Source organism: Phodopus roborovskii, unplaced genomic scaffold, assembly GCF_943737965.1.
Source record: "Phodopus roborovskii unplaced genomic scaffold, PHOROB, whole genome shotgun sequence".
Lineage (NCBI taxonomy): Eukaryota > Metazoa > Chordata > Mammalia > Rodentia > Cricetidae > Phodopus > Phodopus roborovskii.
In genome coordinates, this window is record NW_026126638.1 from 320,245 (window position 1) to 338,331 (window position 18,087).

General features: G+C 40.7%; 1 protein-coding gene across 2 annotated transcripts; it reads left to right on the forward strand.

Moving 5' to 3' along the window:
• The first annotated feature begins 1,884 nt into the window (after positions 1 to 1,884).
• On the forward strand, positions 1,885 to 17,765 carry Clec4d (C-type lectin domain family 4 member D). Of its 2 annotated transcripts, none has more exons than XM_051173232.1 (6): positions 1,885 to 2,029; positions 4,163 to 4,255; positions 6,021 to 6,131; positions 7,201 to 7,352; positions 13,943 to 14,058; positions 17,233 to 17,765. In XM_051173232.1, the coding sequence occupies exons 1-6, from the start codon at positions 2,002 to 2,004 to the stop codon at positions 17,402 to 17,404; spliced, it is 672 nt and encodes a 223-aa protein (XP_051029189.1). In that variant the 5' UTR covers positions 1,885 to 2,001; the 3' UTR covers positions 17,405 to 17,765. The 2 variants fall into 2 exon arrangements, with proteins under 2 accessions (XP_051029189.1, XP_051029190.1); XM_051173233.1 differs by having other exon boundaries at positions 7,204 to 7,352.
• The last annotated feature ends 322 nt before the right edge of the window (positions 17,766 to 18,087 follow it).

Genomic DNA, 18,087 nt, shown 5'->3' on the forward strand with positions numbered 1-18,087 from the left:
TACCTCGTTGGCACTAGGAATGGAACCTGGGTCCTCTGGAAAAACAGATGCTGATCTGTCTTTCCAGTCCATGTATTTCATTTATCTTTCCATCCTTCTTGGGGTTATTCTAAAGCAAAATCAATAAATAACCAATAAGTAAATAAATAAACAAATTAAAGAGATTAAGAAAAAGATGATCATTTTCTAGTTAATTCTGCAGGGACTGTGTAGAGTTAGGGAGTTCTTCCAGATTTTATGGGATGCATGAACATTGCAAATATCACCATATGTTTTTGGTGGAAAGACAATGATTCCGTAACTTATGCAGGGCATCGCTTACTAGAGACAATTTTAGAACCATTGCAGCGGGGGTGGGGAACACCTGCTCATTTCAAGACAGGAACACGGTTCTTCCTCAGACGAAGACGTGACATTGACCACTGGAGAAAATACCAGCAACAGCTGTAGTGGGGAGGTAGAGGCATGATGGTAAGGGGCTCGAGGTCTGATCTCATTGCTGAATCAGAAAAGGTGTTCCAAGAGTGAAGCCACAGAAGCCACAGCGGCGTTCTTGGCATAGACTCGCGTTTCTTCCCAGCAGGCCCCAATGTCTCTGCCACCACCTTCCTCCAGCACTGAGGTTCAGATGTCCACTGCCATGGCATTTTTACATGTGGCGCTCAGGATCTGAACTCAAGTCCTTGTGAGCCTTTCCAGCCTTTCCATAAATCTTTTGAAATTTAAACGTGGATTTCCTGGTAGGGGGAACCAGTGACCTGTTCTTGGTACCCCAGATGGTGTCTGGGATACCAGTGAGGCTTGTGCATGCACTCTGTCAGAAATTTAGTCTTCATACATTATATTTCTATTGTGAAATCGTTCATATGCACCTTATAGCTATTGTTGTATTGCTTTAAGCTTACTAAAAAATGTATATAGCCTAAGATCTGGGTGTGCTGGGACACACCTATAATCCTAACAGTTGGAGATGGAGGCCCGGAGTACTGTAATTTAAACCAGCCCAGGCTTCATTCTGGGTATAGGGAGACTCTGTGGCAAAAAACCAAACTCCCCAATCCTGACCAACCAATCAAAATTGAAGCAACAACTCCCCAGACATCAACATAAACCACTGACACAGACTCAGCACCTACGGAAGGTGTCATAAAGTGCCAATACCACATGATTAGTTTTAATTCACGAATGAACAATCTTTGGCATTTCCAAGAGCACACAGGCTTACTTTTCTGTTTACTTAACAGAGATGCATCAAACACATCCCACACCGGCCTGCTTGCTATTCCTGCAAATGAAGAGAAGCTTCTACTGCAGGACCCTGCCACGCTCCTCTCTCTGAGACCCCTGCTTCCACCTCTAAACACCAACAGAAGGGAAGTGCCTATGGCTTCAGCAAACAAAATTTGGAGGAACATAAACATTCATTCTTTAACAATCCTGTAGGTGGAGCCAGGGATCACCATGGTGCGTTTTTTCATGCAACCTTTTTACCTTTGCCACAGGAGCCTATTTTCTCTTACCTGGGACGAGCTTGAGATCCCAACAGCTTCACTGCCCTCTTCCTCAGTTCTAAAGCAAAGGCTTTCACATCCTTACATGTGCTTGTGCACAAAGTATATGTTAAAAGTGTTTCTCTTGCCATCCTGGGCACATCTCGTCGAGCTCACAGAATTCTCCAAGCCACATCTTACCTCAAACGTTTACTACTTTTGAAAACATGATATATGACTTAACAAAAACACATTGAGAAATCTTACATGACACACTTGTGGAAGTTTCTATTGACCGTTTTGGAGTTGCTTTCTCAATTTCCTTTTTCTCTTTGCCTCATCTGCTGGAGTACCTTAGAGGAAACCTCATTGTTTGAAGATTTCTTCTTCTCAGCTTCCTTCTACTGGCACTTACTGATCTTACCGGAATAGGTCAGATGCACTGATGTCAAGTTTTAAATGTTTCTGAATGTGAAGAAGTAGAAGAGAGACGAGTCTCCTGGTACACATAATGGAGCTAGAAGAAAATCGAAGGAAATGTGAGTCTCTTTCTCTCCCCACCCTCAAGACAAAGTCTACCTATTTAGTAAGGCTGGCCTTGAATTCTCTGTGTAGCCCAGGCTGGCCTCTAACTGGATCTTCTTGCTTTCCATTTCTGGGGGCTGAGATGACAGCTGATGTGCTATCAAGTCCAGCCCCTTTCACATTTAACTAGTTAGAAATATTTATGACTATGACTTTAAAATATGAGTTAATGCAGTGCAGAGATGACAGAAATGAGAACAAAATGAAGATACCCTTGGTAAAGAGAAAAGACATAAATAAATCCCAATAGGCTGCACAACAGACACTAAATCAGAGAGAACCAAGAGAAGACATAAAGAATATAAAAGAAATGGGATAACAAGAAAATGATAAATACTTTGGAAGATTGCTTTGAGGGGAAGAAGACCTATAGCAAACATAGCTCATGATATACCAGAGGCTCTATCTGGTTTCCTGTTAAGTGATGCTACTGGGTTTGCACAATGAGACTGCTAAGTAGCACTTTATCATATTAATTACACAATATAATAAGCAAGCTATAGATACATCTTCTGGATATGATATGGTCATTGTAGCCATGAAGTCCCAGCAGCTATGGCTGCCTGCACAAGATCAGTCAGTATTCCAGCAGACAGCACTCTGTGGGCTTAGTGAATTACAAAAACAACAACAGCTACAAAAAAAAAAAAAAAAAAGCAGAGAACACGCACGGGGAAGTGGGAACTTGCTGGGGATGGGAATGGGAGGGTGAGGTGGGGCGACTTAAGGATGGGTATGATCAAGACACATTGTTTAGATGTATGAAATTATCAAAGAATAGCTTAAAATGCTTTAGTAATAAAAATAGTAAAAATGTTAAAGTATGTTTAAAATTTAAGTCTTTGCTTAAAATCTCATCAGTCTGCTATAGCTAATTTCAACAGGACCACAATGTACTATAGTCCTAAAAGACACTGTTGGTTTTTTTGTTTGTTTGTTTGTTTTTTGCTTTGCTTTGCTTGCTTGGTTTTGATTTTGTTTTGTACTGGATACTAGAAGCAGTGTCTACCCATCCTAGGGAAGTAAATGCGCTGGCCCTGAGATACACCATCAACCCTTTTTTTACTTTTAATTTCTACACAGAATTTCATTGTATTTTGTGGGTTAGCCCCAGGCAGCCCTTGAATTTAGTCCTTCCCCACTTCCTGAATGGTTGGGATTATATGCCTATTGTACCAGATATGGTAGAAAAAAATACTGCTAGGAATATGCTTTTATACAAATAAATGCAGTTATATTTGTGGCATAGAGTTCTAGCTTGAAGTTGGTACAGAAATGCAATGCATTTACAAATGGATCAATGCTGGGTCATCAAGGTGCCTCCATAGATGACAGCACTTGCCATCAAGCCTGAGGACCCAGATGGTAGAGGGAAAGAACCAGCCCTCACAAGTTGTCTTCTGATTTCTCACGTGCACCATGGTAGGTGCACACACACTAATAAATAAATAAGTAAATAAATGAAATAAAAAAGTCAAGAATGGACAAGTGCTGCTCATTGGTGGTCGGGGCGGGGTTCTTAGGGATTAGCCTCAGCAATCTCCTCTCCTGAGTGCTTTCTCTCAGTTGGGCTAACACTGCATACTTCCAGTATGCTTTTTGAATCAATGTGAAAAACCTTGCCTTTAGTTTGTAGTTCTCCAATGAAATGCACGTTCATTTGTCTGATGACCACTGACAGTCTCAGCAGATTAAATATACTGCTCATAATTTTGCTCTGTTTTTGAACTGATTTTAGAAATTCATGTGTGCTTGATAGTGATATTACAACAAGGGCTTTCTTTTCCTTGTGTGTGTACATGTGTGTGTACATGCATGTGCATGTTTTCCATTATTTATGCTATATAGAAGCTTTAATTTTTATGGCTTTTGTTTTTATGTTCTGCTTAGAAAAAAAACCTTTATTAAAAAGTTTATGTTTTTCTTTATTTACTAGCAGATTCTAAGATTGGTTTATTCACAGGAAATATTTAAGTCTCCTGTACTCCTCAAATACCTTCTGCATGCTCATACTTAGCCTAAGGCTCGATAATCTTGGCTTCCCTCACAGCAGAGAGGAAACTCACTTATTTTTCTTTCTGTCTTAGGGAAAGGGGCCCGACACCCCCAGTTGGCCCCTTGGGTCTTGGCTATTGTTTTCATCTCGCTTCTCAGTGCTTGCTTCACAGCAAGTTGTTTGGGTAAGTTTTACACAAACGAAGCTCATCTTGAATAATTTTCCCCAAGGATTTCCAACATGCATGCCCAAAGCTTCACTTATCCTCAGTTTATCCACATACAATGCATCTCCCCCCCCCCCCCGGCTTAACATTAGAGCTATACAGTTGATTTTCCAATCTATGTAAGATTGCTCTGTTTGCTTCCAAATAAAGCACTTGTTGAGGCACATTTAATTAAAAGCTATACGTATTAAATGTGCCCACCTGAAAATTGGGGACAAACAAGCATCCATGAAGCCATCAGCACCACTGACCCCATAGAAAGTCTTGTTCTATCCGATATCAAGCTTTAAGATAAGGTTGTTATGACTGGACTAATACAATGTAGGTCTAAGACAAATAGACTGGAGGAAAGAATAGATAGTTGAGATATGGACTCTACATAAGTAATTCCTTATCTAAAATAAAGGGAGATATTTAAGAATTATGGGGAAAGTAGAGTTTTGTTAAACTAATGTTTTAGACATCATTGACTATGTTTAACAAATGAAATTGGGTTCTTGGATCTTATGCACAAAGAACAGCCCACTGTAATGAAAACAGAACTCTACAGGACAGAATATTTGTACTGGATTAATGTGCAAAATGTATAGTAATCTGTCAAAACAATTGGGAACATGTCAGCAATATAATAAAAAAAATGGACAAAGTCTTAAGTAGACATTATAGAGAAGAGACAATAAAAAGATTGCAAACACAACCTGTCAACCTCCTTGGTTGTTAGGGAAGTAAAACTGCAATTCACAATGAGTCAACACTGTAAAACACCAGAATGGGAATGACTAAAAGTTTAGCATCTGAGGATAAAGACACAGGAGAGAACACAAAGTAGTAAGCCTGTTTGGAAAGCTTTCCCATTTGCCATGCATGTAACTACCACCAGTAACAGAAATGCATACTTAGTCGCTTTGGGATACAATGTCAAAAATGCTCAGAGTAGCACAGTTCATGTCAGCCAAACTCTGGAAGCAAGGAATGTGCTAGAAGCTGTGTGAAGATAATAGATCACTTTCTAGTTATGAAAATGGATGAGCAGTAACCATGGGCAGCAATATTGTTTCAGAAACAATGCTGAGTGTAAGTCAGCACCAAAGGACACATGTCAGCTGAGTTCATTCCGAGAGAATCTCAGAAGGACATTCTGATCTGTATGGTTCCAGGCAGGAACTGCAAAGCACAGCACAGGGTGAAGATGATTAACCACAAAGGAAGATTGGGCTGTGTCTGGGGTATAATGGCTACCTGGGGTGTTGACAGCATTCTATTTCTTGAACTTGGCAGTCCTTGCTCAAAGTGTTCACATTATGGTAGTTTACCAACCTGTGCATTTATTTTATTTTTATTTTTAATATTTGATTACATTTCAAGTACTTGAAATATAATGAAAATATTACTAAACTCACGAAGTTCATAAAACTTTGTAGAACTAGCCCAATGTTTACTAAAATCCTTCCTCTCACACACATTCTGATAGAATAAACTGAAAATGGCATGCACCCAAAAGATTCCAAAACTTCCAATGTAATCACAAAGTGGATAAGACGATTATAAAATATTAGCTTTCTGAAGGTGCTTCCAATGAATTTACCTGGGATGACAGAATAGCATAGGAAAGAAAAAGGGTGTGGGAACCTTAACTGCAAGGGTAGGAGAAGGGTGGGGAGGTCGGTTCACTTTTCTAAATCAGTGGCTACACAGGGAATAACTTTTTTTTCCTGCCTGACAGTGACTCACCGTTACTTTTCACGATGGGAAAGAAGAACAGAAATGGTGAAGCTCTCAGAGTACCACACAAGGCTAACGTGTGTCCGAGGGGAGCCAGAGCCTGGAGCTACAGGTAGTAGAGGAAACGCCTTCAATTCAGCCTTTAAAGAACATCCATAGCAAATCAGAAAGAAAAAAATGTAACACATGAGACTGGAGTAAGTCAGAAAGGAATATTGTAACAGAACACGAGACCTTGTAAGTCAGAAAGGAACAATGTAACAACATGAATCTGGAGTAAGTCAGAAAGAAACAATGTTAACAGAATGTGAGACTGGAGTAAGTCAGAAAGGAACAATGTAACACAACATGAGAACTTGCTACAAGGATGAGTATCAGTCAATTGGGACAGAATGACTTCTTGTGACTGTAGTCTAGTAGTGCAACACCTTTAGTTTATTTTTGTGGTGCTGGGGATGGAGTGCAGGGCCTTGTACATGCTGGGTAATTGCTCCCCATCAACAGATCTTGCTTTTGTTTGCTTGTTTTTTTTTTCTTTTTGGAGACAGGGTCTTACTATGTAGCCCAAGCTGGCCTAGAGTCTTGTTTCTGTGTCCTAAGAGCTAAGATTACAGGTCTGCATCATTACCTTAGATTGGTATTTTTGACATCTGAAACATAACAACATGAACTTCAGTCAATTTTACTTTGATTCAGGTATATCATGAGGACAGTTTCTTCTCAGTTTAAATAACTTTGCTGAGATACCTATTTCTTTATATTGTGGAATTTATAAAGCTACAGAGAACTAAGGAATTCTTGAGTTTTGCATATTCTTTGCTTTTTTCCCAAATAAAATGTCCTGCAAAAAAGACTTTGTTATAGGAACATTTTGCTTAATTTTAAATTAAAAATTCTCTCTTCCTCTCTTTCCCTCTCTCTCTCTCTCTCCCCTCCCCCTCTCAATTCTTTTCTTTCTTTGCTAAGTATCAAACTCAGGACTTTTCACGTTCTAGGAAAGTACTTTACCATTGAGCCACATTGCTAGCTCTGGAAATACTTTAAATGTGAAAGCACATACATGTAAGGATACTGAACCATGTTAACGTCTTCTAAAGTAGTACTTGTAGTAAGTTAAGTGTGCATCTGTCACAAGTGAAATGCTCCTTTGTAACTAATGCCCATTTCCATTCTCATCTGAGGAGGTACCTGGAACTGTTGTCCTGATGGCTGGATAGCCTTCCAGTTTAACTGTTACTTCCCCCTTAATGACAACCAGACGTGGCATGAGAGCGAGAGGAACTGCTCAGGGATGGGCAGTCATCTGGCGACCATCAACACCAAAGCAGAGCAGGTATGTATCAGCTCAGCTTACACTGATGCTCCTGCTCCATTGTGTTGCCGTGACAACACAACCCAAAGTAACTTCCAAGAGGAAAGTGTTTATTTCAGCTTATAGTCCCTCATGAGGGGAATTCAGGGCAGGAATTCATGCAGGAACTTGAAACAGAAACCAAGGAGGAACACTGTTTTCTGGCCCACTCAAAGCCACATGCTTAGCTAGTTTCTTTTTAGCCCAGGACCACTTGCCCAGGGAATGGTGCTGTCCACAGTAGGCTGGGGTACCCCTGTGTCAATTAACAATCCACACACCTCCCTACAGACACACCCACAGACACCTCCCCACAGACACACCCACAAGCCATTCTGATTTGGATGTCTCTTACCTGAGACTCCCTTCTCAAGTAATTCTAGGCTATGTGAGTAGACAGTAAAAGCTAACCGGGGCCACCGGTTATTTTGTTGTCTTACATCTCTTTGTAGAGAAGAGATTTCTTGGCTCCCTGTGTATCCTTCCCTCCTCTTCTTCATCAGCCTAGAAAGCCTTTTCTTCCTGTCCCCAATTCCTTCTTTTTTTTAACTTCTGGTTTTCAACTGTGCTTTACGTAATAACAAAGTCCAACATACATTATAGCATAATTTACCCTTTTTCTGATAATACACCCAAGGAATTATATAGAACACATCATGTCTTTGTTCCTTTTTATTGAAAATAGATTCTTCTCTCATACAATACATCCCAACCACAGTTCCTGAACCCTGCTCCTCCTAGGCCCCCCAACAACTTTCTCTCTCCCCCAGTTTCATTCCTGTTCCATTTCCTCTTCAGAAAAGAGCAGGTGTCCAAGAGGTGATGGCCATACAGGACAGAACAATAAGATAAGGTGAAAGCCCTCATATTGAGGCTGGACAAAGTAACCCCATGGGAAGGAAAGAGTCTCAAGAGCAGGCAAAAGAGTCAGAGACCCACACTCCTCACAGCCAGGAGTCCCAGAAAAATACTAAGCTAATAGCTATAATATATATGCGGAGAATCTGCTGTAGACCCATTATGCCCTGTGCTTGCTTCTTCAGTCCCTATGGCCTCACATGCACCTTGCTTATTTGGTTTAGGTCTTGTTCTGTTGTCCTCCATCCCCTTGACTCTTACAATCTTTCTACCTCCTCTTTGGGATTCCCTGAGCTCTGAGAAGGGGGCGGGATTGATGGATACCTCAAATTTAGAGTCTCTTTCTGCATAGTGTATGGCTGTGGATCTCTCCCATCTGCTTCCATCTACTGCTAGAGTAAGCCCCTATGATGACGACTGGGTAAGATACTGATCTATTAGTATAGCAGAGTATCATCGGGAATAATTTTATTGATCTTTTAAAAAATACCTGTGGTGTTTGGTTTTACTCTAGGATTCTGGGGCATATAGTCTCTGGTTCTAGTTAGCCAAGCAGTGTTGGGTCTGGGTCAAATCAGATATTGGTTAGTTACTCCCACAAGTTTTGTGCCACCATTGCCCTTGCGTGTTTTTCAGATGGGACAGATTGTAGGCCAAAAGTGCTGTGGTGGGGTTGATTCTTCCAGAACCCAAAAGACTAGAAAGTAGGGATGAAGGTTCCAAGTAGGCACTGGTTTGATCTCTCTTTGTTCAGTGAATTTGTATGGATATTGTCCTTGGCAATGTAGAACCCATTGCCAGTTTACAGAGAACAACCCTTTGCTTTAGCATCAGCTTGGGTTGTTTGGGGTTTTCCAAGAGACCTTTCTTGCCAACAACTCAACTGAATATAACCCACCTGGAAGCCTCTGGAAGCCTCACCTGTCTACAAGAGATGGTCAGTTGAGACTCTGTATTCCATTGCTAGGAGTCTTCATTAGGATCGTCTTCATGGATTTCAGGAAGTTTTCACTGCACCATTTCATACCACCCGACAAATGCCCCTCCCAATTATAGCTGTCTCTTCCCACACTCTCTCCCTCCATCTCTTCTCCTCCCATAACTGATCCCTCTGTAACACAAATAAATAAAATGACCCAGTGACTGATACTGGTGTTCAAATTTCAAGATAAATGTCAGAAACGCTAAACCACCAGTCACTATCTTCTTACTTCTACCTCAGACTGAAAGGGCTGGTCCTGTCCTTATGAGCTCTCACCTAGCCTCAGACTGTAACCTCTCCTCAGTATGGCTGGAGAAGGAATGTCTCTCTGAGACCCTGCTTCTGTCTTATATACTTCCCCAACATTGGGATTAAGGGTATGAGCTATAATTCTCTTTTAGACTGATTCACTCTTGTGTAGACTTGGGTGGCCTTGGACTCACAGAGATCCATCTATCTCTTAATGCTGAGTCCAAGGATTAAAGATGTATACCACTACCTCTCACCTCACTCAGGATGGTTCTTCAAGTTCCATCCATTTGCCTTTGAATTTCAAGATTCCATTGTCTCCCCCACCCCCTGCTGAGTAGTATTCCATTGTGTAAATGTGCCACATCTTCTTTATCCATTCTTCACCTGAGGGGCATCTAGGTTGCTTCCAGGTTCTTGACATTGGCTATAGGCTTGCTGTGATTACCTTTATTATGTTTAGCTATGTCCCTTGTATCCCTAATCTCTCTAGGACTTTTTATCATGAAAGAGTGTTGGATTTTGCCAAAGGCTTTTTCCACATCTAGTGAGATGATTATATGTTTTTTTTTTTTTGTTTTGTTTTGTTTTTTGTCTTTCAGTTTGTTTATATGGTGAATTACATTCACTCATTTTATCATTTTCATATGTTTAACCATCTCTTCATTTCTGGAATGAAGCCTATTTGATCTTGGTGTATGTATTTTATGATTTGGTTTGCAAGTATATTATAAAGCATATTTTATATCTATGGCTCATCAGGGAAATTGGTCTAAATTCTCTTTCTTTCTTGAGTCTTTATGTGGTTTGCATGTGGCGTTATAAAATGAATTTGGAAGTGTTCCTTCTGTTTCTATTTTGTGGAATAATTTGAGGGGTATTGGCATTAACTCTTCTTTGAAAGTCTGGTAGAATTCTGCTCTAAAACCATCTGGCCCTGGGCTTTTTTCCCCCTTGGGAGACTTTTAAGGACTTTATTTCTTTAGGAGTTATAGGTATACTTAAATTATCTGTTTGAAGACTCCCCATGGAAGGCACCACCCTCCCTGGGGAGCAAAAAGGGGATGGGATGGGGGTTGGTGGGGAGGACAGGGGAGGATGTGAGGGTATAGGAACTGGGATTGACATGTAAAACAAGCTTGTTTCAAATTTAAATAAAAAAGTTATAAAAATTGTTTGATCTTTGATTTAGCTCTGCTTAAGTGGTAGCTATCAAGAAAATTACCCATTTCTTTTAGATTTTCCAATTTGGTGGAGTACAGTGTTCTAAAGTATGTCCTTTAGATTCTCTGGATTTCCTCAGTGTCTGTTTCCCTCCCTGACACTTTTTGGTTTTGATTTTGTTAATTTGGATATTCTCTCTGTCTTTTAGTTAGCTTGAAAAAGGATTTGTCTATCTTGTTGATTTTCTCAAAGAACCAACTCTTAGTTTCATTGATTCTTTGTATTGTTCTCTTTGTTTCTATTTTATTGATTTCAGCCCTCTGTTTACTTCTTGCCATCTACTCCTCTTGGGTGTGATTTTTTTTGTTATTGTTCTAGAGCTTTCAGGTGTGTTATTAAGTTGCTAGTATAAAATCACTCCAATCTTTTAGGTAGGCACTTAGTGCTACGAACTTCCCTCTTACTACAACATTTACTGTGTCCCATAAGCTTAGGTAGGTTGTGCATTCATTTTCATTGGCTCCTAGAAAGTCTTTAGTTTCTTTTTCATTGCTGTCTTGACCCATTTTTTATTCAGTAGAGTTTTTCAGTTTATATGAGTCTATAAGCTATCTCTTGTGTCTGTTGCAGTTGGTATCCAGTTTTAATCCGTGGTGGTCTGATAGGATGCAGTGAGTTACTTAAATTTTTCCGTATCTGCTGAGACTTGCTTGGCATCTGAGTATGTGATCAGTTTTGGAGAAAGTTCTGTGAAGTGCTGAGAGGAAGGTATGTTGTTTTGTGTTTGGGTGAAATGTTCTGTTAGGTCCATTTGGTTTCCAGTGTCTGGTAGCTCCTGTATTTCTCTGCTTAGTTTTTGTCTGGATGTCCTGTCCATTGGTGAGAACTGGGTGTTGAAATCCCCCACTATCAGTGTTTTAGAGTCAATATGTGATTTAAGCTGCAGTGGTTATAGTAGTGCTTCTTTTACAAATTTGGGTGCCCTTGTTTTGGGGGCATAGACGTTAAGAATGGAAATGTCATCTTGGTGGATTTTTCCTTTGATGAGTATGTAGTGTCCTTCCCCATCTCTTTTGATTAGTTTTGGTTTGGAGTCTATTTTGTTACTTATTAAAATACCTACACCAGCCTGCTTCTTAGGTCCATTTGCTTGGAATACCTTTTTTTCCAATCCTTTACCCTGAGGTAGGGTCAATGCTTGATGTTGAGGTGTGTTTCTTGTATGCAGCAGAAGGATGGGTCCTTTTTTCTCTTCCATTTTGTTAGTCTGTATCTTTTTATTGGGGGGAATTGTCCATTGATATCGAGAAATATCAATGACTAATGATTGTTGATTCCTGTCATTTTGTTGTTGGTGATGGTGATGATGTGTGTTTCTGTTATTTTGATTTTGCTGGTATGAGGTTTTTTTTTTTTTTAATTTCCTGTGTTTCAGGGGTATAGTTAACCTCCTTAGTTTGGAGTTTTCCTTCTAGCACCTTTTGTAGGGCTGCATTTGTAGATAGATATTGTTTACATGTGATTTGTCATGGAATATCTTGTTTTCTCCATTTATGATGATTGGAAGCTTTCCTGGGTATAGTAGTCTGGGCTGGCATCTGCAGTCTCTTAGAGTCTGCAGCACATTTATCCAGGCCCTTCTGGCTTTTATAGTCTCCACTGAGAAGTCAGATGTAATTCTAATAGGTCTGCCTTGATATGTTATTTGGTCATTCTTCCTTGCAGCTCTTAATATTCTCTTGTTGTTCTGTTTGTCTAGTGATTTTGTTGCTATGTGGTGAAGGGAATTTCTTTTCTGGTTCAATATAGTTGGTGCTTAATATGCTTCTTGTGCTTATATAGGCATCTTCTTTATTAGGTTAAGAAATTTTTCTTTTATTTCTGGGCCTTCCTTCTTCAGGTTAGGAATTTTTTCTTGTACGATTTTGTTGAAGACATTTTCTGGGCTTTGGAGCTGGATTTCTTCTCCTCCTTCTATACCTATCATTCTTAGGTTTGGTCTTTGCAAAGTGTTCCAGAGAGAGTTCTTGGCTGTTTTGTGTCAGGAGTTTTTGGATTTAACATTTTCTTTAACTGATGGATCTGTTCCTTGTGTCTTCAGCACCTGAGATTCTCTCTTTCATCTCTTGTAGTCTGTTGGTAAAGCTTGCCACCATAATTCCTGTTCAGATTCCTAATTTTTTTATTTCAGAATTTCCTAATTTTGTGATTTCTTTATTGCTTCAATTTCCATTTTCAGGTCTTGAACAATGTTACTCACTTCCTTTAACTTTTTTGTGTTTGCTTGAATTATTAAATAGATTTATTAATTTCCTTCATTTTTTTGTTTGTTTGTGTTTTTCTGAATTTCTTTAAAGGCAGAATAGTTGAGCTCTACTGGAGACATAGTGCCCTGACTGTTATTTCTATGTTGGTTTCTAGGCATTTGAGTTTGGGGTAATTATATGTCTATGTGCTGGTTTCTGGATTTGTCTTTGTCTTTGTTGGTGGGTATTTTCCCCCATTAGTTTCTGTTTCCTCTTAGGATTTTCAGAGAATTTCATAGCTGTGTGTTGTCTGTTTTCTGGCCTGCTTCACTGGTGTGTTCAAAGGCAATGTCTGCTGGTGTTGGAGGCTGAGATACTGGGATGAGTTAGGGGAAGGAAGGTTGGAGGAGATCTTTGTGATCCACTGGGGGTGGGGTCAGAGGGGAATTGGAGAGCACAGCAGGTTTCCTACCCCAGAGCTGGGGATGAGAGTGGGGGAGTGGATCTCAGGAGAGGTGTGGGTCTACCTTCAGCCTACTTGTTGCCCTGGGAGGAGCCACCTTTGGGTTATCAGGGGGTGCCTACTATTGCTGGGGTGTGGGTTATTAGGGGGTGCCTACTATTGTTGGGGTCTAAAACAAGGCAAAAAGTGGAGGAGGAAAGTTAGAAGGGGAAGATCTGTGGGCTCCATAGGAGATGGGAACAGGGATGTCAGGGAAGGATGCCATGGGTGTTCTACTGCAGAGCTGGGGATGACACTGTGGGATTGGGTCTGGGGGAATCGTTTTTGTTTTCTTTTATTTTTTAAGTCTCTAAAAACATCAAACCTATTTAGCATGTGCTAAGGGTGTTGTCAATACAGTATTGCTTAATCTTCATGGTGATTCTACTTGTCAGAAGACTCAGGGTTTGGTGAGTAGGATCCCTCTACTATTTTAAGCAGGTTTGAGGACAGACTTACCTAATATCGTGATGTTTACACCTAACCCATAATCTCCTGACCTCTTCCCTCCTTATCAGCCTAATGGACATCACCTAAGAGCACTTACAAAAATGTATATTTTGTATTGCAGAGCTTTATGACTCAGCTTTTGGACAGACAATTTCCCTATTTCCTGGGACTTACTGATCAGAACACGGAAGGTCTGTGGCAGTGGGTAGATCAGACGCCATTTAAGCCACACATGGTGTGAGTATTTTGGTTGGGGCTAATGGCATTTATAGGCAAAGGTGAGAAGAGATGGCAAGGAGAACTCATTTTAAAGTAGGGCACACCAGTGTAAGGACTTACTCGACAGGATACGGGCAGTTGAGCAATCTCGATATGCTATGTTCCCACTGCATAATTACTTCAGCAAAATGTTCAGTATTTTTAATCATACATTGCTGACAAAAGAACAAATAACAGGAAAGTAATGTGAAAAAGTGTTTAGGATTGTCATTTTGATAAATAATAGTATAGGAACACACACAGAGTTCTAGGGAGGCCATAGCTACAAAAAGCAAGACTGTGTTTCAAATAGAATAACAACAAGTACACACACACCCAAAATGGAAAAATTAGTAAAATTTATGGTAATAATATAAATAGACTTTTCCAGACAGGATTTCTCCATGTAACAGCCCTGGCTGTCCTGGGATTAAAGGTATGTGCCACCACCTCCCACTTTAATAATATGTTATCAGTTATTAATAATGTATTTAATATAGTACAGCCATGTGCACTTAACACTTAAAGGATACCTCAGTATAGAGAAACCACATTTCTTTCTTTCTCTTTTAAAATTAGTTCTTTTATTTGAGATTTTCAAACAATGTGTTTTGTTCATATTTGTGCCTCCCTCCCCACCCAATTTTGTGTCATCTTGCATTTTCTCATCCATTTGGTGTTGCCCATATATTATGGTGGAAGGTTTACCAGGGGCCACACTCTTACAGTTGACTCTCCCCCTCCCAGAAGTTATCAGTTCCTAAGGCCAGCAATGGGACTTTGTGCCCACCTCCATTCTCCATGCTGGGGTCTGATACACCTTGAGCTTGCACAAGGTTTGTGCATACTTCCATAGTCACGGTGAGCTCATATGTACAGCCGCCATGCTGTGTCTGGAGGACACTATTTCCTTGTGGTCACCCATCTCCTCCGGCTCTAACACTTCATCCACCAAGATCCCTGAACCTCAGGAGGATGGGGTGTGGTACAGATGTCGCATTTAGAGCTGAGCATTTAGAACCAGCTGTGGGTCTCTGTTAACCTTCATCTACTATAAACAGAATCATCTCTGATGAAGATAGAAGGATGCACTAATCTACGGTCTTAATGATATGTCATTAGGAGCTGTTTTAGCACTATGTACATTTCTCATACTAATAGTGTAAGGTCTCCACCATGCCACAAGCTCTTGGGCTGACACTGGTGTCAGATGTAGGCTTCATCCTGCGGTGCAGCACTTAAATCCAGGAAAGTTGGTTGCTCCTATAACGTTCATACCACTACTGTGACAGTGGTTATATCTTGCCAGACATTCATTGCAGCTTGCCAGGTGCACAGCTGAGTAAGGCTAATGACTTCTCCTCCTCATCATCCTCCCACCCCCCAACCCCCAGTAGCATTCACAGCATCTTCGGGCCCTATAAGAGCTAGTCAGTAGGGATGAAGCTTTCAGATAGCATCGGCTTTATTTATGTGGCTTGAATCTGTGTTATCCTTGCTAATAGGGTCACGCTATGAAGTTCTGGAGGGCAACCACTAACACTGGTAATAAGCTGTAATATTTAGATGTCTGTTGGACCTCATTGGACAACAAATCCAAAGGAGGTAAACCATTCCTGGCACTAGGCCTTTTATTTGTCAGCCTGAGGTGTCTAATAGGGGGTAACTTATAGGATAATTTCATTCTAAATCTGTCTGTCTGTCTAACTATATGTCTGTTTGTCTGGGTTTTTTTGCTCAGGATGATTGTTTCCAGATCCATCCTGTAAATGTCATCATTTAATTTTTGTTAATAGCTGAATAATATTCCACTGTGTAAATATGCCAGGTTTTCAGTATCCATTCCATAACTGATGGATATCTAGGCTATTTTCTTTTCCTTACTATTGTGAATAGAGTGGCAATGAACATGGATTAGTGGGTATCTAGATCTACAGGAGGATATAGAGTCATTTGGATATATTTCCCAAGAACAATATAGCTGGATCACATACTGGTTGTACTTTTAGCCTTTTGAGGGTACATCACATGGATTTCCATAGTGGCTGTCCCAGTTTTCACCCCTATCAGCAATGAATGGGTATTCTTTTTTCTCTGCATGTATGCCAACGTTTGCCTTCATTTTTTTTTTTATTTGGATCTTAGGAATTCTGACTGGGGCAGGATAAAATCTCAGAGCAGTTTTAGCCTGCATTGCCCCAATGGCAAAGAATCTTGGGCATTTTAAAGACATTTCTCTGCCATTTGTACTTCATCTTTGAGAGTACTCCACTTGGTTTCAAACCCCATTTGTTCTCCTGGTGTTTACCCATTTCCCTTTCAGTTCTTTGTATATTCTATTTGCTAACCCTCTGTCAGAGGCATAGCTGATAATATCCTCTCCCCTCTGTAGGCTGCCTCTCCGCTTAAATGGTGCTGTCATGTGGTTTACAGAAGCTCTCTACTTCCATGAAGTCCCATTTATTAGTATTGGTCTTAATGCCTTTCCCACTAGAGTCCTGTTCACAAAGTCCTGTGCCCATGACTTTGAGAGCATCCCTACTTTCTCCTCTATCGGATCAGGGCATCAGGTTTTATCTGAGGTCCTTGATTCATCATCTATTGTTGAGCTCTGTGAGGTGAGAAGCAAGAATTCGGTTTCATTGTTTTACAGTTAGTTATCCAGTCCTGCCAGCCCCATTTGTCAAAGATGCTCTTTCCTCCCATCTTCGTTGTTGGCTTCGCTGAAAAACAAAACAAAACAAAAACCCAGGCAGATGTAGGAATGCTGACTTTCTTATGATTCCTGCATTCTGTGCCATGGATCCCTCAGTCTGCTTTTATGCTAGTACCATGCTGAGGTTTTTGTTTGTTTTGTTAGTTGGTTTTTGGTTTTAGAGACAAGGTTTCCTGTGTATCCCTGGCTGCCCTGGAACTCACTCTGTAAATCATGATGGCTTCAAACTAAGAGATCTGCCTACCCCTGCCTCTGGAGTACTGAGATTAAAGGCGTGTGCCCCCACTGCCAGGGTTGGAAGTCACATTTCAAGTGCCCAGTAGCTCCATCTGGCTGGCGACTCTTGTCGTGCAGGTTGCAGCTCTGTCCCTGCACTATTGTTACTCTGTTATTCCACCTGTCTCTCCAGATTGTATAATGTCATTGTTCTCTTTCAGATTCTGGCATGAGGGTGAACCCAATGACTTTAGGGAAGAAGACTGTGTTGTTCTTGTTAATATCGAAGATCAATGGGCCTGGAATGACTTTCCTTGTCACTTTGGGGCAAGTAGGATTTGTAAGTTACCTGGAGTAATATTCAGTTGGAAGCCCACAAAGGGGTCCTTATGATGGAGATGGCAAAGATGGACCTATCAGAGCAGGGAAAAGTGTCTATGCAACATAGAAGTAGAGAGCACGCTGGATCATGGGGGTACCGTCAACCATGAGGATGTTTTTAATTATCTTTGCTTAAATGTAATTCAACATAAATAGTGTGATTTGTGCTCTCTCTCCTCCCTCTCTGGATGTATGTGTGCTCATATGCTTAAGATAGGTTTTGTATGGTGTTTTGGTGGAATGATCATCGTTCTATGGGAATCAGGTTTTATCTTTGCTTCCTTGACAGTATTTTAAGACATTTACTTTTCAGACACTATGTATTAGTTATGTATTAATGGAAGAGTTGAATAATACAATCTTTTTGCCATTTTTTTTACTGCTCAAATTATTACCTCTTAAAATTCAAACTTGCAGTAGACAAACTGGTTGTGATAAATTGTTTTACTGTTTGTTTTTTATTCTTCTCTCATATGTTACATCCTAACAGAAGTTTCCCTCCCTCCAGTCCCCCAAGAACCCCCTGTCCCCCCAGTACCCCCTGATGTCCTGTCCCCCCCAGGACCCCCTGACCTCCTGTCCCCCCAGGACCCCCTGACCTCCTGTCCCCCCAGGACCCCCTGATCTCCAGTCCCCCCAGGAACCCCTGACCTCCTGTCCCCCCAGGACCCCCTGATCTCCAGTCCCCCCAGGAA